Genomic DNA, 24,201 nt, shown 5'->3' with positions numbered 1-24,201 from the left:
AAAGGGGGGACACCAGGGGTTGTCCGAGATGGGGGCGTGAGAGGAACTGATGCACGGGACAGCTTTCCAAGGAGGTGAACATGCATGATATTCTGTTTGGGGTGTTTGTTACATGGATGTATCCTTTTACCAAGACTCACCAAGCTGTATACTTAAAATGAGAACACTCGTTGTATGTAAATTATACCTCAGTACAGCTCATTTTTTTAAAACATGTGGGACCAAACTGGAAATCACTTAGATTTGGTTTTCATTGAAAACTTGTCTCTGTAATCTGATTTATTCTATTTAGCTTCTTGTGTTTAATAGTAATACAAAATTTCATGTCAGCTGAGCCTATATTAAACCACTATAAATTCCAAAATTGAAGAGTTAGTTCATTGAAGCTTTAAACTTTCATTATAAAGATTTCCAGAAGTTACTTTACTCACATGAATAATTGAGTTGTTTTTAGGAGGTGCACTAATTCTTAAATATAAATTGTACTTCGTGACAAATATGCTCACCCATACTTAAATACACATGCAACCGTAGTTTAATGAAATAAATGCATCTAACCACACAAAATATTAGAGGATGATCCAATTCTGTGAACTAGCAAATAGCTAAATGTTCCCCTTCTTCTGTGTATCAGCAGATAAAGGAATTCATTAGCTCTTTTAGTTTGTGGCCAGTGGCACATGAGAAGCCAGACCAGAAAAAGCACAATGAAACGAAACAAGAAAATTTGCTTCAGTTTCATCTTTAGAACACTTACAGCACTGACTGCATGGCATTTTCTTCCTCCTTCCAGCCACCTGGGAAATGTTATAACAGAGAGGTATAGAGTTATATGACTAAAAGTTGGATGGGAAAGAATAAAAAAACGTAGATACCCAATTAATCTGCTAGTATTTATTATTGCAGAAATAGCTTTAGAGGTAGTTTATTAATGAGACATTTTTCAACTTGTCCCATTCATATTATCTATAATTAATTCTAAAGCATCATCATTAATAGGAAAAGAAAGAAATACTTTTCAGAATGTCTTTCTAGAATAACAGGTTGAAGTGGTTTTCAAAAGGCAGCATTTCCAGTGTTCTTCATCTTCTTAGTATGGCAGCATTATCTTATTAGCACAAGGACATCCTTGCACTTAGACACACATCAGCATTAATAAATACATCTCCGTGACAATCACGTTATTGGCACCTTGAATGATCAGTCTGTGAATAAGATGCTGAGAGCAACCTCAGCATTAACACCAAGGCTTCAAGGTCTGGACCACCCAAACCACTTCTAAGGATGAGACCAATGTACCATTTGAAGAGTGGAGTGCATTCCAAGTAATGTTAAAGATTCATCTTCTTCCCCTTGGACTTTGTTAAAAAAAAAAAAAACTTTCCAAGGGATCAAGCAAAAATATTTTTTCTCACTTACTCTCCATTATTTTTAGCCTCCAATGGCTCATGTGTGGATCCATCAAAACAAGAATTGGTTCTGAACCAAAACCAAAAAGAAGGAAAAAGATCTGAAGAGTGATCTATGGCGCTCAGTGAACATTAGGGTGTGGCTTCCACGTGAAAGTTGTCAAACTGCGCAAATTCAAAGGAGTGAGTTCCGATCGCAGCCCAGCCGTTCTTCGGGAAATTCACCTGGATGTCCGTCCAGACAGGCTTGCCATTCAACATGCCAGAGGCGAAACGACCCTGGAGTGGAGAGAAAGGACATGTGAAAATGACCTTGGAGACACGTGAAAATGACTCTCTGCAGTCTGTTTCTTAGTAACATGTGGCCCACCAACTTGGTGGAGCAACGATCCTTGTCACTTACACCTCACCACCAGAAACCAGTTCCATGACTGGACCAAAAGTCCAAAATATGGGAACAGTTCTCTCAATGGAAATTCTTATCTACCTATGTAAAGAAGTTTCCAAGGCACTGAAATATCTCAGTATTTCCTTGGAGTCCACCGAAATGTTTTAAAACCAACAGAAATGTGAAACTTTTCATAACTTTGTCATGAACTTTTAGACAAGAGCCCACTAAAACATTTGTTATTCACAAGTGGTTGCGCGCACACAGGTCATCCTGACAGCCACCACCAAGTTCTTCGGATGTGCCTGCTGGAGCACAAACGTCCATTTATGTAAGTCCTTTTTATCCGCGTGTACAGAGCAGCACTTCAAAGTCATGCATGGACCCCACCCTTATGTTAGAAAAACAGGAACCATCAGTGATGATGAGGGTGGGGAGGGGTAAAGAAGAGAGGTCTCCACAGTAACCATGGACGGCTCACTGACACCGAAAGGTCAAGTCCAGCCCCTTCACATGGCTGCCATTCCTACTAAGCCAAGTGCCTGGCGCACGCTGAGTAAATACTAACTTGCTCTTATTATCATTATTATAGCACATTTATGAGCATATATTCACAGTATGCTATTATAACTAAACATTTCAAACTAGCTCATTTCAATAAATGGCCAGCTAAAGATCCAAAGCACATGGCCAAGCACCAAAGTAAAATCTTGTAAGTCGTATAATGCAATGGATTCTCAGTTATTTCATTTTACAAATGGAAATTCTGAGACTTAAGATTAAAAATCAAAGTCACAGACTTACCAGCAGGGCTAGGAATTGAATCCTAGTCGTCAATATATACCCCTAAACACACACACAGACACACACACAGCTACCCTCAGCTCTAAAAGTGCTTATTGAACATCTTCTGCCTCTTATGGAACAGTGACTATTACCACTGAGTCAAGGGACTCACATACACAAGTCACGTCAAGCTCAAACCCTGACGGTACCTCACCTCCTTTTCCCACGCCCCCGCCTCTCACTCTCCAGGTGTCGGCCGCCCTGGTCTCCTGGCTGCCTCTCACGCCAGGCCCATCCTAGAAGTGCCCTCAGCTCCAATATCGCCCTCTCCAAGAGGTCTTACCTGACCTCTCTATCTAGAAAATCCAGGCAAAGGAGATCCTTTATCTCATTATCCATTTTTCTTCATAATTTTATTGATTGGTTTATCTACAAGTTCATTGTCTTAAGAACAGGAGTCAGTCAACTATGGCCCGCAGGTCAGGCACCAATTTTTATAAAGAAAATTTTCCTGGAACACAACTACACCCATTCAATTTACCAGTTGTCTGTGGCTCATTACAAAAACAGAGCTGAGTAGTTTCAACATAGGCCACATGCCTCGCAAAGGTAAAATGATTACTATCTGGCCCCGTGCAGAAAAGTCCGTCGACCCCTGTCCAGGAAGAACGTGGGCCGTGAGAGAGAGAACCTTGTCTGTCTTGTTCACTGCCGTATCCCCAGAAAAGTGCATATAGTAAATGCTTAATAAAAATGTGCCAAATAAGAGAATAAAAAACATTTACCCCTAAAGCAACCTTCCAGAAGTTATCTCCATTTTACAGATTAAAAAACAGGAGCTCAAAAAACTGAACTAACTCACTAGAAGTTTCAGTACCTAGCAGCAAGATACCAGGAATACTGGTCCATCCAGTTCCATGCAAACCTACTCCTAAGAATATCAACTTGATTTGTTAAGTGCTTCCCACATACCAGGCACTGTACCAAATTTTCACATGTCTTGTCCCATTCAATCTTCATAAAAGGGTGTGTGTTCATGATATTATGGATGGACAAACAGAAGATGAGCAACATAAGATACTTGAAAATGAACATAACAGACCTCATAAAATGAACAAAGTCCCTTGTTCTAAGTACTACACAACAATGTAAAGAGTGAAGAAATAAAAAGTGGCCAACATTAAAATGAGAAAAGTCCTCATATTGGCCGTAATCTGGAACGTCATAGAGGATGTTTTCCTTTATTGTTTTCATTTATGAGCCAAGTGCTGTTTAATGCACTTGGAATTTAGGATGCACAAGAAAGACAGGGTCCCCGCCCTTACAGAGCTTACACTCTTGTGGAAGGACGCCCACACACGATAAGAGTTAAGCCATGAGTGGCATGTGCAGAAATAAAACAGGTTGATGCAGTGTAAGGACCCAAGAAAGCTGGAGAACCGTCAGAGATTCTGTGCTGATTAGAGATGCGAGGGAGGAGCAGATGCCCACAGCTGATGGAACAGGAAGCAATGGGGCCGGTGGAGGGGGTGGGGCCTAAGTCAGCAAAATCCCTCTCCATCCAGTACCAAGACCGGGGCTAACTTCCGTCAGCAGTAATCACATGGTGTTACAGAGACACAGAAGAAACAGCTACGGTCATTCCAAATGGCTGTATCGGAGGAAGAGAACACAGAATGGGGAGCAGAGGAAGAGACAAGGGAGTGAGGCAGGTGGTGGCTCTTTTCATAAGCCCTTTTGATCATTCTGAACCATGTATGCAATGCACCTAAAAAAATTCAGAGAACTTATAAGACCCCTCATAAGTTCAAAAGATTCATAAAACAATGAAAAACAAGCCTAACAAGAAATGTGTGAGAACTACAAAAATGAGACTCTGAGACACAGTGGGAGATCCTAACTGGTGAGATGCAGCATGTTCTCGTTCCCACATTCTTGATGGGTGAATACATTATTCTTTTTTTAAAAAGGTTATTTTTGCCCAAACTGATGTATAAATCCAGTGTAATACTGGCAGCCTTTTACATAGAACTTAAAATATTATTTAAAAATTCAAACAGAATATGATATATACTAGAAGAGCAGATAATTTTGAACTAGCCATCAGAGAGATGCAAATTAAAACCACAATGAGCTATCTATCACCTCACACCTGTCAGAATGGCCATCATTAACAAATCAATAAACAGGTGCTGGTGAGGTTGTGGAGAAAAGGAGACACCCGTGTACTGCTGGTGGGAATGCAGACTGGTGCAGTCACTGTGGAAAATAGTGCATAATTTCCTCAAAAAACTATAAATGGAACTGCCTTTTGTCCCAGCGATTCCACTGCTGGGAGTATATCCCAAAAATCCTGAGTCAGCAATTCAAAGGAAGCTCTATGTTCCTGGCAGTGCCATATACAATAGCCAAGTGCTGGCAACAACCTAAGTGCCCATCAGTACATGAGTGGGTCAAAAACTGTGGCACATATATACAATGGAATACTATGCAGCAGAGAGAAAGAAGGAGCTCCTACCTTGTGCAACAGCAAGGAGAACTGGAGAATATTATGCTAAGTGAAATAAGCCAGTTGGTGAAAAACAAATACCATATGATCTCATCTGTAAGACAAATCTAACGAACGTAATAAACTAACAAACAAAATAGAACCACGGGCATGGAAACATGGAGCAGACTGACAGTGACCAGAGGCGAAGGGGCAGGGGGATAATGGTGGGAAGAAGGGGTAGGAACTAAAAGAATATGTATGAATGACCCATGGACATGGACAATAGTGAGGGAATTGACTGTGGGAGCAGGGGTGAACTGAGTGGAGGAGGGCAAAGGGGAAAAATTGAGACAAGTGTAATAAAATAACAATAAAAATGATTAAAATGCCAATTATTCTCGGTAAATAAAGCAATGTGATGATTTCAAAAAGAATTCATTTGGGACTAGCCCCATGGAGTAGGCCCTCAGTCATTCACGCAGACCTGTGTGAGCAGGCGCTGTCCAAGGTGCTGGAGAGCCAGCAGTGACTGCAGCAGAAGGAGGCCAGTCACTGCAGGAGCTATGTCCCAGTGAAGGGAGTGAGACTCACACACATACACTGTCGACAGAACATGTACAAAGTCAGGAGGTCAGAAGAGCTTTGGAGAAAAACAAAGCAAGGGAAGAGGGAATTCTATTTTATATAAGGTGGTCGGGAAAGAGCTCTGAAGGAGTAAGGGGGTAAACCATATGATCAAAGGTTTTAGAACATGCATGCAATTTAAAGTGTCATACTGGATGCTAATAGATGAACAGAACAAAATAAAGAACAAAGAAATGTTCAGAAACAAGGCTAGGCATACGTGATAATTTTATGTCAAAAAAGTAGCCTTAAATTTAAGCAAAAGGACAGTCTATGAAGTAAATGATGATAGCTATCCATTGGTTTTTTAAAAATTATATTGAGGTTTCCCCTTACAATTCACAAATGAATTCCAGATGAATTAAAGACTTAAATGTTAAAAAACATCCTAAACTTTGTTTACTTTGGGAGAAGAAATGTTTTTAAACTAAAGAAAAGGGAAGGCCTTCTTAAACAAAACATAAAACATAAAAGCAATGAAAGAAAAGTAAAATATTTGACAATACCAAAAGTTTACATTTCTATTCATGAAACATACCATAATCAAAATTAAAATACAAATCATGAGAGAAGAATATATTTTTAACCCACATAACAAACAATGGATTACTACCCAAAATATATAATAAATTTATACAGATCCATCAGAAAAAGAAAACATAATAGGAAAATAAGAAAGGAATTCAGTGGGTAACTTCAGAGAAGAGAAAATACAAATGGCCAATGAACATAAAATACACAACCTCCCTAATTATCAAGGTAATACAAATCATGTCTATTAGTTTGAAAATAATCTTTAAAACTTAATAGTATCAAACATTATTATAACTGCTATAAAAACCAATCCACTTTGGCTGGCAATAGGGCAGTATTTGTTAATTTTAAATGCAATCCCATTTCTAAATATCTGCCTAAGCAAATAAAAGAATATGTGCACCCCAGGAGGCATGGATGAGATCCCACCCCCACTCTATCTGCAGGTAAAGGCATCCCTTACTGCCTCACTTTACCCAAAGGAAAGAACTGGGAACAAAGTGTAGTACAGTTAAAGAAACACTGCTACACCCAAACCACATGGTCAAAACATACATATACCGCCTGAAAAATTACTACTGTCATTTTTGGTGGTGGGTAAGGAAAGAGAACAAGGTCAAAAAGTTACCTGAACTCCATTTTCAAGTTCTAGTATAACCTGAACAAAATCGTGCCTACCTTGACAGAGATCAGTATATTGTACAGAAGAATTACTCCATATAGAATCCCTGAGAAGCATGGAGATCAATAATTCATGATCAACCAGTTATTCTGACAAATATCTTTAGAGTCCACAGAACTACAATTAACCTAGTATCTTCTCTGCCAAACATATTCATGGAAACCAATTTCTAAAATATTGTGCTTATAGTCAAAAACCAAATTATATTCAACCATCAAAAATAAATGTATGACTTTGCTTATACCCATAAGCTCCAATTATAATCTTCCTTCAGGCAAACTTGAAAAAACAGTCAATTATTGGGGAGATAAAGTCAACTGCTGATGGTTCTCCCGGGGGTTGATGCAGACGCAAACCACCATTCTAAGGAGTGGTAGTTTCCTGGTGTCATGGTAGATTCTCTATTTCCATTATTTACCACAGTTTCCCCCTCTCATTTGCTAACAGAAAATGCTAGAAAGGGGCAAGAAAAGAACATCTTACCTCCAGGCATTCTGAGCAGCAATACTTACCTTAATAGTTAAAGTGAGTGTATACCATTGTTGCGCCATGACTTCGACTTGTCCGAAAGCGTACAATATCCATCCGGCTGTAACACAAGAAGACTGTCTGAATCACAGGATCACGTGACTCAGTAGGGGCTCTCAGGTGGCATATGCATGCTGTAAAGTCAACCTTAATAAAGATCTACAACTGATTTAAAACAAAACATCCTTCATTCAGGCATGCACTCAACAAGCATACATAGAGATCCTACTCTGGGCCATATATGTGACCTCAGCAAAGAACCAGGGAAATAAACTTGCAAACCAACTACAGTGTAATGCACTAGCTTCTACAGTTCCGGTATATACTTTTACCTGATTGAACTGAATACAGAGGATGAGAAGGGGTAGCTGGTGTAATTGGTTACATGGTAAGAGCCTTCACTGAGATTTAGAGAGAGGAAATAATGAGTTGATTTGGCGATGTACTAGAGTTGGGTGCCTGAGAAAACCCCAGGATGAGATGCTGAGGGGGCAGTTCACACACAGAGCAATGGGCACCAAAGACACAGATTTAAATTCTTAGTTCCAATCCTGCCGCTGACTCACTTTGGGACCGTGGGCAAGTCAATGAACCTTTCCGGCTCTCTGTTTTGGACTGGAAAACATGAGGTACCCTCTAGATCAGACATGCTCTGACTATACAGTTTCTACTCTAATGTCCTTACTACCCACTTCTTCTTTTATTTTCATTTCATTTATGGAGCTCTTTTCACCATAGGAAGAGGCAAAGAGCAGAAAACTGCAGGAGAAAGGGATTTTTACTAATGCAAGAGGAAAGTCAAGAGACAGACTCATGAAGAGTCACCACCAACAAGGTCTAGTTTCAACAGAGCAGTGTGTATACCAAAACTGAAGGGAACTGGGTGGAATTCAACTTGAACATGGTCTAAGCCACTACTCTGGATACAACACTATTCTGCATAGAATGAGGGCTGTTAAAATGAAGGACAAAAGTCCAGCTGTTTTCAAATTATTAACTAAATTAGGAAGTAGGGTTACTCCACTTGAAGCATGCCGGTGCCTCTCCTTATATTTCCATAAGCACGGTAGCCACACTCTTATAGTCGTGCTTTTATTTACAATGTTTCCAGAGCATTCTCTCCCTACTACCACCCTCACCCCCATGTGTGCAAATCCTACCCCAGCAGCCAGCTCAACTCCATAACACCTGAGAAGGCTTTGTACAGTTTTCTCTTTTACTCAGTTGCTTCCCTCTCTCACATGTGATAGAAGAAGCCACTTACCCAGATCACCTGTAACTCGGTAGGTTCCATTTGCAAAAATCCAGAAAAAAATTCCTCTGGCACTTCTAATGACGATACCACCTTTGTTTACTCTCCCAGCAATGAACACACCTCCCGTGTAAGGGGTCTCTATGTAAACATCACACTTGATAGTGATATTGGACCTGCAGAATGAAACTGTTGATTAGCGCTTTTAATTATGCCATTCTGAGTGCAGCACAGATGCCTCATTTCATAACCACATGACTCCAAACTTCTAAGTAAGGCAAGTATGTGATTTCCTTGGTCTGTGCTTGTCTCAGGAATGGGCTTCAAGAATCCTCATTGATCACAGTTCTGTTACATGACTAAAGTCAAGTCATTTCAATGCCACTTTTAATGACTTCCTGGAAACTTGTATTTCCCATTTTAAGTTTCTTAAGAATATACAAGTATTTCTTGTCTCTCTATAATAACACAACTTCTCATGCTAAGAAGATATATTTTTAAAAAGCCATTTTTTCTAGGAGTGCATAAAACGTAAGTTTCCACACAATTCTGAACACAAGGGTTTACTGCATGTCCATGAGCAAAGATAAGCAGCAACGGCGATGGCAGGAGTCCCTGGGAGAACGTGCACGACTTCAGGGCTGGGTTGCACACTGCACCCTAACGAGACCTAGAAACTCCAGGTGGAAGATCCGAAACTGCTTCTCGGCAAAGACAGTGACTCTTCAACAGCAGTTTTCAAACTTGAGTAGCACGGATATCACCCGCAAGGCTTGTGAAATCCAGTAGGTCGGAGGTGGGCCCCTTGAATCTGCTAACAGATGCCCAGGTAATGCCGATGCTGCTGGTCTGGGAATTCCAGCAGCAGAACTATTTCCCCTAGAGAGCAAGCATGTCTATCTATACAGAGGCAGTAAAACCCCAGTTCTGGGGTCACTGATGGACCCCACTCCTGGGGTCACAGAGCACAGAAACTCAGCCGACAGGAACCACCAGGGATTGGACAATGAGCTCTCCTCCAGGCTGCCTTTTCTAAGGGCCACAGACACCTCACTCAATGAAAGAACCACCTTAAACCAACAGGAGCTCTGAACATAACTCACCTCCCAGCAAAATCTACCAGCAAACGAGAAAGAAAGCCTGAGCACAGCCAAGTAATAAAGCAAGCAATTCATCTAAAATAAAAAATGAAGAATGCCCAAAAATACACTGGAAATGGGGGGAAAACTTGATATAAAATTTTGTGGCTTTTACATTTCTAGGAGTTTCTTCTTACCAATAAAATTTGCACATGAAATTTACTCTGTAAATGAAAATATTTTTTAAAAAGAAGCACCTACAACAGGCACTCAACAATAAACATAACTCACATGCAGGCCTCTAAGCAGAGCTGGGCACTTTCCCAGGAAATTCAAAGGCTAAGTCACTGAAGCCGGTCTCTCCTGCAAGTCCTCACACAGCAGAGGGACCTTTCCTCTCTGCAGATTGTCACCAGCACAACATCTCTATGGATCTCCAAGTCCCTTACAGCCCATCCTCTCTTCTGGTCCATTAGCAGTTTGAAAGCGCTACAGGCACCATAAAATTATTCTATTTAGAGTTAGCATGAGAAAAGATTGAACTTCTTTTCCTTTCTTTTAAGTCACATTCCAGAATAAGTACTTGCTGCATCAGAACTTGCAGACAATTCTACAGATAATGAATGAAATATAATAACAGTGTGGTTTTGTCTTCCACCACCATTACTTCTCCGTAGCACCAACAGAGCAAAAATCAGCCATCGTATTAAGCAAATTTGATCAAAGGATGCAGAGTTCACACGAGAGCAGCAAAAGGTAACTTCGTGATTGTTTTCAGATCCCAACCAAAGCTTAATAACAAAGCTCTCGTTTGTTAGATGGAAGATCTTAAGTAGCTTTGGTGAAGTCTACTGAAATGATTGTGCTGCTCATCCTTGACTGTATGAGTGTGAGAGAGGAAGTTCTACCACAAACACAGTTCTGAGAACTCAGGGCCCTTGGCCCCCACCGAGGACACATTCACTCAACTAGAACCACAAAGGAAGCTCACTGATTTTCCCTTTCCTACTCTTAGGAAGAAGACAATGACTAAAATGAGGCTGTGAGGTGTGGTCCAAAGAGCATGGCTACAGAACCAGAGAGCCATGGCCTCTTCACCTGGCTCTGGAATTTACAAGTGTGGGGTCCTGGGCAAATCCTAGCCGAAGCCTCAGCCTCCCGATCTGTAAGCCGCAGAGGGTGACGCGTCTGCCATAGGTGGCTGCGGGAGACTCACACCAGCACCCCGCAGCACCCGCTGCAAGGGCTCCAGAAACTCTGGGTAGCTGAAAGTTTCTCAAGACTTAGATCAGAGCTTGGGACTAGATCTGTGATTTACACACACACAAACAGAAGTGATAAAGAGTTCCCGCAGCATTCCACCAATAAACAATTCAAGGTTCTTTTCAGAATTATATTCCCTTCCCTGTCCAGTTCCTAAACTACAGCTATGACTGGCTGGTGGCATGGCATTAATGGTTAGTATCACTGAAGCTGAAATAGTATGTTTTATGTTTCACAGTAGAATTATAACAGCTAAAAGAAAAAATAGAAAAGAGACATCTAAAATAGGTATAATAGCCAGTATGTTGGAATTGCACACTGACTTAAAAGGGAAGGGGAAGTTTTGGTTTGGTCATTATATGACGTTTTTTAATTTACTAATTTTTTAGAGACGGGGAAGGGAGAGAAAGAGAGGAAAAGAAACATCGATGTGAGAGAGGAGCATCGATCGGCTGCCTCCTGTGTGCAGGCACGTGACCTGATCACAAATCCCACAGGCGACCTTTCAGCTGCCAGGGGACACCCACCCAGCCTAGCCACACCAGCCAGGGATGGTCATTATACTTTAAGTGAAGAGTAAATACAACTTGTCTCTTTACCAGATCTGTAAAGAAAAGAGCTGAATTCACTATCCAACTAAAAGCAAATTTTGATTTTTACCATTGCCATCTACTGTCACCTGCTGAATAGATTTTCTCAAAAGGCTAAAACAGTGTAATTCTAGTACAGAACCAGCAGGTGGCAACACCATATAACAAATCAACTCTCCAGCAACCCAAAAGGGGGGCAAAAAAGCACTCAAATGATAAAGTCTGTAAATAAATATAAAATTATTATTGGGTCCAGAAGTCCTCAATTTTTCTATTAAACTCATCTGCTCCTGCAATGATCACTATTAAATTGGGCAAATCTGAGGGAAAGAAACTGACGCAGCAAAACAGTTTGCTACTCGGCAGCTGTCCTGCTATTTCACAGCTAGTGCACAGCTATCAGGTTCTCGGACAAGGAGAGTCCTCGTTTCTGAAGGCGCCCAACAACGTTACAAGGTGTTGTCAGTCGATCCGCACCAAGAACACCAGTTTTACACACCATTTGTAATCTCCGATGACACTGATCGTGTTGGAGGCATCCGCTGCCCAAGTAATGGGCCGCTGGTTGAGGACCTGGCGTAGTGTGTAGCGGTGCTCCCCAGGGTCTTCAGTGTTCACGAAGTATTCGAACACTCCAGTCTGGTCAGCAAAGTTCGGAGCTTCGCTGAAAAACGGGTAATCTGTTCAGAACACAACAAATTCTCTGTTTAATATCAAAGCCTTACAGACTATTTTCTCTCTGAGATTTTACGGTACATTTGAAGACACTGATGAAAAGTTTTAAACAAGGAAATGAAACTTCAACCAGTCAAGGTTTAGGGTTTAGGTTAATAAAGCTGTGGCGATCAAACGTGTTACAAGTGGTTTTCAAAGTTTCATGCTGGAGATTTCTAACTGGATAATGCACCATGGACCAGGTGAAGTTGATAGCGATCAAATTGAGATTTTAATTGTGAAAAGTTATACCACAGGGAAAATGGCCAACACACTCAAAAAATATCCAGATCAAGCACTGAAAATCATTTGCACCAGCGTGGTTAGGTTAATTGCTTTGATGTTTGGATTCTACATAAGTTAAGTGGGGGAAAAAAAGAACCTCTTGACCATATTTCTGCATGCAATTCTCTACTTAAATGTAAGGAAAATGTTCCATTTTTAAAACAAATTGTGACGGGCAATGAAAAGCGGATACTTTACAATAATGTGGAACCAAAAACATCGTAGGGCAAGTGAGATAAATGAATGACCACCAACCACACCAAAGGCAGGTCTTCATCCAAAGAAGGTGATGCTATGTCTGTGGTGGGATTGGGAGGGAGTCCTCTATGTGAGCTCCTTCCAGAAAACCGAACAATCAATTCCAACAAGCACTGCTCCCAACTAGACCAAATGAAAGCAGCACTCAATAAATGGCGTCTGGAATTAGTCAACAGAAAATGCATTATCCTCCATCAGGATAACACTAGACTGCATGTTACTTTGATGACCAGGTAAAAACTTTAACAGCTTGGCTGGAAAGTTCCAATTCATCCGCCATATTCACCAGACATGGCACCTTCAGATTTCCATTTATTTGAGTCTTTACAAAATTCTCTTAATGGAAAAAATTTCTATTCCCTGGAGGAATGCAAAAGGTACCTAGACCAGTTCTTTGCTCCAAAAGACAAGAAGTCTTGGGAAGATGGAATTACCAACAGAAAATGCATAACCATTTCTAAAGATGGCAGAAAGCAGTGGGAAAAATGGCTAACTATGTTGTTCAATAAAGTTATCGGTAAAAACGTGTCTTTTATTTTTACTTTAAACCTGAATGAACCTTTGGGCTAGCCCAGTATTTTTGTTATTTCTAATGTCTGCAGGATGAGGTTCTAAATCACTGGTCACAGTCATCAGCTGAGAGAACCTTAGAAAAGGCTTACTACATGCCGAACACAGAATTTAGAAATGACAATTTTTCTTCTATTTCCAAAATGGAACAAAAACCAGCCTGAGCCTAAACTATCAACCTCCCCTTAGTTTTAGTACATTAAATTGTAGTCTTACAATGATGAAGGCACTAGAGAGTAGTTTCAGTTGTAATATCATACAGCCATTTCTCACTCCATGATTTTTCCAAGTGTTTTCACATTCACCACATCATTTGAGATACTAAGAACCCAAGAGAGCTCTGAAGCCTGGCCTACAGTTTTTAACTCCAGTTTTTAGTTTATTTTGCAGCCAGTGAAGCATCTCAGTCTTCGGGCCACAGAACACGTGGTTTTGGTGTTGACGGTTCTTAGTCCCACTGACAAGGCAGTCTCCCACAGACCCTTGCTGACTGCCGCGAGCACAGGGCTGGGCCGCAGAGTGCAGAGACACTTGAGATCATTTCAGAGAGCAGCAAGAAAACAGAGTACCAAGCTCCCATGTGGATGGAGGGTCCCTGTTGTCTGTGTTACTCAAGTCATTGAAAGGGCTCCAGTGCACAGTCCAAAGGGCCTTGTACTCCAGCCAGCCAGGGACCCCTTCCTGGGAGAGGAGCTGAGACCCAGTGGCAGTGACCTCCGAGCAAGGTGGCAGGAGTCTCCATCTGCACTGGCACCAGCTCTGCAGCAACAGGGGGTTTGAGTTTCTCTCTCAACGCCGGTCTCCTCCCCACTTCTTCCCTACAGCTACAGACTGTAGGAGCAGAGACCTTGTCCGTGAGGTCCACACGGACCTTGTCCGTGAGGTCCACCATGCCATTGAAGCTTTCCCGAGTTCCCTATAATCAAAGCTCTTCTAACAGCTTCAGGACAGATCTTCCCAGGAAGCCCAGAGAGCACACACTAGAGGGTGGGGAATGAGCTGGATTACCCGAGGGCGGCACAACTGCCCCGTCCACTGCGCTGACATTGTGGGAAGGCAGACATCAAGGTGTCTGAAATTCCACAAAAAAGGACAATGGCTTTCATGAGATACGGATAACAGGGCAGTACCAGTTTTACAAACCTTAAGTTTCACCAAAAACAAGTCAGAATTCTAACTTCCACCCTGATAAGAACCTCGACGGTTTTGCTGGCACTGAAAAACATGGGGGCCTCCAGTCAAGATGCACCTTCAAGTCACACAAAAAGTCGGTCTCAGTGACCACGCAGAGGTTTGAATGCACTAAGTGAGTGTACTTTTCACAGCCGCTGCTCCATGCACTGGTCCGACAGTGGAATCTCTCCACTGCTGCTAAAAATGGAAACCCAGGTGCTGCAGTGAAGGACACTTACCGACATTGAAGTCGTCCTTGTAGACACTCGGGAAGGGCTGGGACTTGGGAGGCGGCGGGTAGCTGCCTTTGCTGCCCGTGGTGAGAGTGGTGAGTGTGTACAGCTCGTCCTCTTGCAGCTCCAGGGTGAAACTGCCATTGCTGTTGAGGAGCTGAAACAGAAAACGCCATGGTCAAGGCCAGGGGCTTTGGTTCATCTCATCTGGGCAAAACAGCTTTTTAAAAAATAAGCTTCAAAATAAGCCAAACTCATTTCTGTTACAACTGCCTAACCACTTGTAAAGGACAGACTCAAGGCCCTCAGGCAAAAAAATTAAGTTATTCTGAAGACTTTATAAGATTATACCTTATAAAAAGCACTTTTAAGAGTTTCACTACATGGAAAGAAGACTAGATGATCCCCAAATCCACTTCTGCTAGTCTATTCTCTTCCGTTTGACTGTAAGCTCCTTAAAGCTTGTATATATTCAATGTACATAACTAAAAGATCTTATTTACTTTTTTGGACTCTACTGATTTTTTACTCAGGTAGAAAAATCCATAAACTATCACTGTTGACTCAGGTGTTAGTCACAAAAAAACCTTTTACTATTAAAAAAAGTCCAATTCATTATATGTTCAATATATATTTAAATTAGCAAGTTAGGTTTATATTATATTTACGACCTTAGCAATAGTGACCTAATCTCTTTAAGACACAATTTCCTCATCTATAAAATCAGAAAACAATATACATATTTCATAGGGCTGTTATAACGAGTAAATGAGATAATACTGCTAAAATGCACTTAGCTCAGAGTGTGAGACACTCTTTCTTCACACTTGTTCTGTGCTAAACGCATGCCTCTGAGGCCCTGCAACCTTCAGCACAGTTAACGTAGGCATTCGGCACATGCCTATTTTCATGAAATTTGAGCAGCTTTTTTTCCTACTTTGAGCTAAAGGGGTTTGTATCATATCTCTGCTTTAGTACTAAATTGTTGGTCAGATCTATAAAATACTAACACCATATTCTGGTTCAAAAATAAACCCAAATGACATTATTTTTCCTATGGGGAAAATCAATTTCATTGTGTTTTTCGAGCAGTTTGCTGTACAAAACATAGAGACTGTTCTTTTTCCGCAATTTAATAATCAATGAGTTTCAATCATTGAGAGGGATTAGTGCGTTCCCAGGGCATTAACAATTACCAGAACAAAAGGGGCAGGTTTGTGTCAGCTAAAGTCCTGTGCTTGCTCAGGCCAGTCCATCCTTTGAAATATTTCACGAGAAAATACCGTGCACTCAGATCTCTAGCAGGCACCTGGGATAAAAAGCTAACGAAGGCACGGCCCCCATCCTCCAGGTGTCCAGTGTCGTGGAAAAGTGTTCAACTAGATAATCACATACTCCTAGGCGGCTATGTGCTAAGGCCAGTGGGACAAGACCCAGCGGAAGTGACTCTTGGTGAGTCTTGAAGGATGACAAAGCTATGTGGAGAGGCCTTCTAGAAGGAAGAAAGAGGATGGGCAAAGCCACAGTAGGAACTAAATCAGCATGCCACGCTCTGAAAAATGCAAGCTTAATCTGTGAGGCTGCTTTGGTAGGTCATACGCATCTAAAGGAGGGCAGTCCTTCCCCTCTTGGGGTGATAACAAGGGTCTCGGGCTGCACTAAGGGGTATGAACTTCTAGGAGAGATCGCCGAGGCACTCTGAGCCAGAGAGTAACAAAGCTCAGGTCTGCCCTTTGGACACATCACTCTGGCAGCAGTGTTGGGGGCGGGGCTTGGTGACTAATGGCTGGGAAATGGGAGTCGGTCTCCAAAATCACGGAGTGCGATAATGGGGAACTGAAACACGCAACAGCCATGGGAACAGCATGAGGAATGGGTACTAGACACACGTGGACGACAGAATCGCCTGCCCTTGATTGCTGGTGGTATATAAAGGGTGGGTGGGACAGGTAGTTAGTTTCAAATGAGACTTAAATTTCTGGCTGGGGCAGCCAAGTGATGGCAGTTACCATTCACCGAAACAACTAAACCACCCCCCCAAAAAAAACAAACACACCTATATGACACAAACCGCTGTGAAGAGTATTTCTAACTTTACAAAATGGTTGGGGACAACTTTCATGTTTCAGCCATAAAATCAATTACAAAATTAAAATTTCTTAATTCATAAATCAAATTTATGTTCCCTTGTACTGTTGTAATGCTTAAAATATAGGAATTCCTTTTAAAACTACCCATAGAGAGTCCAGTTGTTTAAAAAGAAATCTGTCAGACGATTTTCCAAGCTTGGTATACCACACTTGCAGCTCTGGTATTTCACTCTGGGGAGAAAACACACGGAAAAGCCCAGATGAGTGGTTTATCACACCCTCTTGGAGGATTCGCAAAATCAGTGCCACCAGGAATGAACCAGCAGCAATGTAAACTCTATTTACCAAGAGGCCTGCCTCCAATTTTAAATAGCAACATTTTGGAAGCAGAAATGGCATTATTCAAGCAAATATTTCATTTCCCATAAATCTACAGACTTTTGGCAAATGTTTAACGATTTTAGTGCCTGGCTTCAAAAATACTCACTACTGTACCTATGTAGAAAGGTTTTAAATAATTCTCTGGTATTAAAAAACAATTCTTAGGTCATTAGTCGTCAGAAAAAGGCACTGTATTTTCTGTATTCAAACCTAAGAAGAGGTAGAAATGGCCAGAATCTGGCGTCTCTCTTTTTTGTACAGAGCAGTGAAAGATCAATGCTTGCAAGTTCCCTACACAATGGATGCTGCTGGAAATCAGAACGATTTTGTGGCAAGTGACCTTTGTTAAGTGTTCTTCAAAGCCACAGAGAGTCTGACCTCCTAGTGGCTTCTGTAGTGTTTGATTAAAACCAGTCTGCAGATAAAAGAAACCACCTCGTTAATTCCATTCATAGGCAAACTCTGAATAACTGTAATATACAACTTCATTTAAGAACTGCTAGCCTGTGATAAAATAATCAAAGTGTCAAAATCAAAACCAAAGTAGAAATCCCGCATATTTACTCACAAAAGAGCCCCGAAGAATGAAGGTAGCCAACTGGTGGGACACGGTGAAATAAGGAAGCAGGGGCCGAATGCACTTAGAATGCTTGTGACTCTGAGAAAAGAAAATGGCATCAATTATCCAAAAGATGCACAAGCCATCTTAGGGAAAAACCTTAACCATTTAGTGTCCCTAGATTAACAGAAATTGTACATATTATGGGACAGCTATGGATTTATTTCAAATTTTAAAGACTTTTTTTTATTGTTGTTCAATAACAGTTGTCTCTATTCCCCACCCCCGACTTCCCCCATCCCAGCCACCCCCACCTCCCTCCCTCCATCCTCCCCCACCTTGGGGTTTGTCCATGTGTCCTTTATACATGTTCCTTGTAAAGACTTTTTTAATGTAACATTTATTGAATGTGCTTGCCTATGACCAGTCACAGGAAAGCTCACTGGCATTTTGACTGAGTCAAACTTTGAATTCATAGCTAAATTCCAGTCATTTTATGGCACAAATGTTAATTTTTATGCTATTATTTTCCAAGTAAAATACATCAAAAGAACAAATGCTTGGGATGTTTTTACTGAAAAGGCATCTCATCTAAATATAACCTTCAGATGCACACTCAGGTCAGCTAAATACACATAACAAATAATTCTCATAGGGCCATCATCCTTTTTTACTGAATAGTCACCACTATGGGCAGGAGTCAGACAAAGCATGAGACGTAATCCCTCCTTGAGGGCATTCAACAATCACAGAGCACTTGTAGTACAGGATTCTGGGCCAGGCTGTGCGGACAATAAAAAATTACAATTATTAGTGGAGATTCCAATAGCCCATCCTCAGTTACTGATACACAGCTAGACAGAAAAGGGACAAGGAGACAGGCGATTTGCCTGGATTGACATCTACAGATCACGTCATCCATCAACAGCAGAGGGCACATTCTTTGCAAATGCACGTTTACCAGGGTAGACCACAGTCTCAGCAGGAGAAGAGGTCTCCATAAACCCAGAAAGATTCAAGCCACACAAAGTCTGTTCTCTACAACAGAATCAAATCGGAAAAGAATAACAGAAAAACCTCTGGAAAAATTCTGAAGTATTTAAAAGCAAAATAACAAATTCCCAAATGATCTATGGCTCCAAAGAAAAATAAAATATAAAAAGGGAAATTAGAAAAAAATTGAGCTCTATGAAAATAAAAACAACATGTCAAAATTTGTTCAGTACTACGACTGCATTGAAGTCGTACTTAGGAGAAAATTTATAGCACTAAATGCCTACATTAGAAAAGAAGAAAGAACTGGAGACTTCAGCTTCCACCTTAAGACACTAGGAAAAGAGAAACAAAGTAAGCAGAAGAAAGGAAATAATAAAAATCAAAGGAGAAATCAGTTAGACAAAACCCAGAGAAACAAGAAAAAATAATCAAGAAACCAAAAGTTCATTCTTTAAGAAGATCAATAAAACTGATAGACTTCCAAATGTTAAATACAGAGTAACCAATTGACCCAGTAATTCCACTCTTACAATACCCAAGAGAAATGAAAGCACACGTCCAGAGAAAAAAGTACACTCAAATATTATCTCAGAATTATTCAAAATGCCCACAAGGTAGAAACAACCCAAATATGCATCAGCTGAAAATGAATAAACAAAATGTACTATATCCATACAATGAAATATTATACAGACATAAAACAATTAAGTAGAAATATAGAACCCCAGACATAAAAATGTACAGATTATGTGATTTAATTTATCTGAATTATCAAGAACAAGCCAATCCATGAAGATAAAAAGTCAAGACCTGAGTGCCAAGGGATGAGGGAGCAACTCACTGCAATGAGTGAGTGTGCAGTTACTTTTTGGAGCGATGAAAACGTTCTAGAATTAGATAGCTGTCCAACTCTCTGAATAAACTAAAAAGCACTGAATTGTGTACTTTAAAGGGTACATTCCGTAGTATGTGAAGTAATTTTCAATTTAAAATACAACATAACTCACCATGTTAGTAAACAGCAAAAAATAAATAAAAACAATACAATGTTTCCAATAAATGCAAAAAACATAGGACGAAACCCAACACCCATTTCAGATTTGTAAAAAGTGCCAGGAATAGAAGGTAACGTCAGTCTCCTAAGGAGCATGCAAGGAAGACATCACACTTAATGGCAAAAGACTGAATGCTTTTCTCCTAAGATCGAGGACAAGCCAGGAACGTCTGCTGTCATGGCTTCCATTCCGCATTGTATCAGACATTCTAGCCAGTCCAATCAGGCAAGAATAAGAAATGAAAGACTGCCAGATTAGAAAGCAAGATGTAAAACTTTAATTTTCAGGTCATCTACAAAGAAAATCCAATGGAATCTACGAAAAAGCTACTAAAACTATATGTGAGCTTAGCAAGGTTGCAAAAAAAACAAGATCATTATACATAAACTTATATTACTATATACTAGCTACTAATAGAATTGAAATTTCTTTAAATACTATTTACAATAGAATTGAAACAGTAAGAAACTCAGCCAAAATGTGGACAAATGATATGAAAAACCTGCGCACTGGAAACTACAAAATATTGTGGAAAATTTTAAAGAAAACCTAAATAAATCTGAGGATACGTCAAGTTAATGGGTCGAAAGACAATGCTGTTTAGACATCAATTCTCCCAAATTGATCTATAGATTCGAGGTAATCCCAATCAAAATTGGAGCAGGTTTATTTTTTAACAGATATTGAGGAGCTGCTCTGAGATGCACAAGGAATGCAAATCACCTACACTAGCCGAAACAACTGTAAAAAAGGACAAAGTGGGAAGAATAAGACTACTTACTTCTAGGAATTATACAGGGGTGGGCAGAAGTAGGTTTAGCGTCCTAATACTGTAAACCTATTATATGTGTCATCTTCAAAAGCTGGTTTATAAAGAGTGATTTAATCCCCCCAAATAAACACAGAATTACCATAGTTTCCACGATGATGGTGAGGTTACCTAAGCCATCAGTCAGAGCTACATAGCTCCCTCCTTTTTCTAAATGGCCAACTGTCTTCAGGTAATACCAGCCTGGTTCAGTAAACTGAGTAGTATGAGCTACACAGAAGAGCAGAGAAAGACCCATATAAGATAAAAATGGTAATAATGGGGTTCTTTCAAACAAACAAAAACTCTCTCTATGGATTTGTCTCACCAAGTCTCACAAGCTATTTTTATTTTGGAAAAAACTACTTGCCCATCCCATGTTCCAACTTTGAAATAATCAGTCCAGTTAAATGGCACAATTGCAGGAAGATTCTTACAATGACTAGTACAAATAAATGAACCACACTGTCAGTTCAAGAATACTGATTCTCTTTTACCAAGAGTAACATAAAGTTATCCCCTCCCAACCTTTATTCATCTCTATATAGCCCGTCCTAATATAATTACAAAAATAAGGTTTAAAAAGTTAGTAATGCATTTCAAAAACTAAGTTTATGGTTTCAAACAGGTTTATTTCCCACAATATATATGTACTGGATACTTCCAAAGCTGGCTCTGAAAATATACTAAGCAATACTGTACATCCCAACCCCACACCCCTAAAAAGCGATTTCAACATTAGCCAACCAGGACATATCCCAAGGTAGCATCATGATTATTTTCATTTATTCAAGTTACTTGAGAAACAGCAGTGAAAGAAGGATACCCGGACTCTCCTCTCTATCCACCCGAAAGCAGGAAATAAATCTCCCAGGTCCCAGCCACCCTCCCCAGACCAGGAGGCAGAGAGACACCCTTATTGCCAGAAACTGAAAATTCAGAGTGGACAAAGCTGTGTAAGCAAACTGCTTAGCACTCCAGCCTATTCTGTTGTCTCATCGGTTCTTCACAACCTTATTATTTCTTTGCCTAAAAGTTTTATCAACACTGCTTCGGTCACTTCATAGGTCCCATATCTATGAGACCTCCAGATGTACCAACTTAAATTTTTTTTCCCTCCTGTTAATCTGTCTTGTGCCTGTTTAATTACTGGACAGCCAAAAGAACCAGGAAAATTAAAAGAAAATTTCCGCTCTTCCCAATAATCCTTTCTCAGTATTTTCTGCTTTGTATCTTAGGAATTTAGGGAGTGAGCGCCGGTCTGGGAAGCGTACCTGTTATCCAGATGGGAGATTCCACGGCGTAGTGTCCACTCCACGGCTCCTGCGCGGTCATCAGTCCACTGCGCCCGTATGGCAACTGCTCATAGTAACTAGCCACCAAGTTCCAAGCGATTGTTCTACATGATTTGTTTAATCAAAGAGAAACACCAAAACAGTTTGCGATAAAAATGTAACTGTCTAGGCCTACACAGTAAAAAGACCTACACATAGTTTGTATAAAAATATGTAAATAACTGGAAAATAACCACCCCAAACCAGAAAATGTAAGCTGACTAAGTTCATTCACATTTTGAAACATCTAAATGTTGTTAATGGTGAATCCCATAGTAAACAAATACAAATGCATAAAGGCGTACAATTTTTACCGAGTAATGGTGTGGCCCGAAGACGGACCACGCCCTACCAGTAGCAGACACGTCACCAGTGTGAGTCAAACACAAACAAAGGCTGTATCCACACCTGCTTTCCTGTGATAATCAGCCTCCTCCAGGCCCCCATTTCGTGATATAACTGTATGCAGCTCTGAGCAACTGCAGAGTTTTAAGATTGAGACTGACTGCCTGGATTCACATCATGGTTCTACCACTTAACCTCTCTGGACCTCAGTTTCCTCACCTGCAAAATGAGGATAAGAACTGTACCCAGTCTATGCGACTGAGAATTAAGTGCACTGATGTACAGGGAGAGTGCAGAATTAGGGCTGGGCTGTGGCCCTACTATGATCTGCCTCATCTACAAGGACTACTTGGGTCAGCTTGTTGGTCTGGATTCTGGTCCATCCTTTCAGATGTCCACAGAAGGTGCTGACCCTTACAATTGTGACTCTGGTTCTCAGGGAAATCCAAGGGCAAAAGAGAAGCTCTGGACCCTGGATCCCCCGTACAGAGCTTAAAAAAAGAAAAAAAAAGAGCTTACCCACGGATCTTCTTTTTCTTATCAAGTCCTCACCCATAGTAAAATGACAGACTGACATTCTTAGAAAGTCAAAGCCTTCTAATTCTGTCAACACAAAGTACAAACAATAGTCCCAATACTCAAAAACCCTTATTACCAGTGAAAACCTTAAGCGCTCCCATGACTTTATCCATAGATTACAAGATGCATGGTATCTTCTCTGGCTAATGCTAGAAACGCTGGTAAACCATCTGGAGAGCACTTTGTAATCTATACAAATGCCTTGAAAACAGATAGACTTTCTGACCCAGACACTGATTCCATTTTCAAGAATGCACCATGCGGGGGAGACCATAGACATCCGTAAAGATTTCTGTACACAACCCGTCACTTCAGGGTGTACTGAGCTGTTAACAAAAATAGAAAGACACAACGCCAATTCCCAGGAAGAGAATATTCAATGAGGTATCATATATCTTCTGCATCAGAGTCTCCCAAATTTGCATGCACCAGGGTTACCTGGGCACGGACTAGCCCACCAGAGTCCCAGGAGCCAGACCTAGAGATTCAGGTTCAGCAGGTCTGTGTGGCTGCCAAGGAGTCTGTGCAAGCAAGTGTTTGGTGCTACTTGAGAGGAGGCAAGTTTGGGAAATTCTGTCTTGTGTAAAATAATACATATAAACATTAAAAATGATGAAGTCAAAGTATGCTTAAATAGGAGAAGAAGTTCATAATGCCTTGTTAAGTGAAAAGCAGCTTATTTACTGAACATTATATAGTATGGTCTCAATTCTGTATTAAAATTTTGCATATATAATTCGGAAGATGTGCAGCAAAATTTTTAGTAAGTTACTCCTGGATGGCAGAACTATGAGTGATTTTGTTTCCTACTTTGCATTTACATGCAGTTACTAAATTCTCTGCATTGAGCAGGCATGACTCCTAATAATACCAGATTAAGTTATTAGAACCAAAGGCTCCAGAGAAGCATCTTTTCTTTCAAAAAGAGAAGAAAAATAACAAAGAAGGCTGTCGGAATGGAATGTCAGCTCACATTAACATCACAAAAGCATGTATTGGCTTGCTTTTGTTCTATTTATTTTTGTTTTAGAAAGCTAAGTTGAATCTAATTACAATCAAAGCTTCGAAAAGCATTTCAGAAAAGCTTCCCCGAGAAACAAACAATGAGCTGTGTTCTCTCTTCAGAACCTCTGTTTAGGGAACAGTCACACAAATTAAGTGAAGCTGCCAGGAATCAACCAGGAGGTTTGGGAAG

The 24,201-nt window shown here is 40.6% G+C and overlaps 1 protein-coding gene across 2 annotated transcripts in view; it reads right to left on the bottom strand.

Moving 5' to 3' along the window:
* Positions 1 to 879: 879 nt before the first annotated feature.
* The window catches only part of GALC (galactosylceramidase), a 42,302-nt gene continuing 18,980 nt past the window's right edge, over positions 880 to 24,201 (bottom strand). For both annotated transcript variants that reach the window (XM_053666090.1, XM_037130303.2), the window contains exons 9-17: positions 22,023 to 22,147; positions 20,852 to 20,979; positions 17,899 to 17,988; positions 17,094 to 17,180; positions 14,866 to 15,016; positions 12,126 to 12,306; positions 8,707 to 8,870; positions 7,427 to 7,503; positions 880 to 1,688 (exon numbers count right to left, since the gene is read on the bottom strand). In XM_053666090.1, coding sequence (XP_053522065.1) covers positions 1,542 to 1,688; positions 7,427 to 7,503; positions 8,707 to 8,870; positions 12,126 to 12,306; positions 14,866 to 15,016; positions 17,094 to 17,180; positions 17,899 to 17,988; positions 20,852 to 20,979; positions 22,023 to 22,147 — 1,150 coding nt within the window. In that variant the 3' untranslated portion in view covers positions 880 to 1,541. The remainder of the gene's footprint in view (positions 1,689 to 7,426; positions 7,504 to 8,706; positions 8,871 to 12,125; positions 12,307 to 14,865; positions 15,017 to 17,093; positions 17,181 to 17,898; positions 17,989 to 20,851; positions 20,980 to 22,022; positions 22,148 to 24,201) is intronic.

The sequence above is a fragment of the Artibeus jamaicensis genome, unplaced genomic scaffold (genome assembly GCF_021234435.1).
Source record: "Artibeus jamaicensis isolate MK-2021 breed Jamaican fruit bat unplaced genomic scaffold, CSHL_Jam_final contig_444, whole genome shotgun sequence".
In the NCBI taxonomy this organism is placed as follows: Eukaryota; Metazoa; Chordata; class Mammalia; order Chiroptera; family Phyllostomidae; genus Artibeus; species Artibeus jamaicensis.
This window is presented reverse-complemented; position numbering and strand designations above follow the sequence as displayed.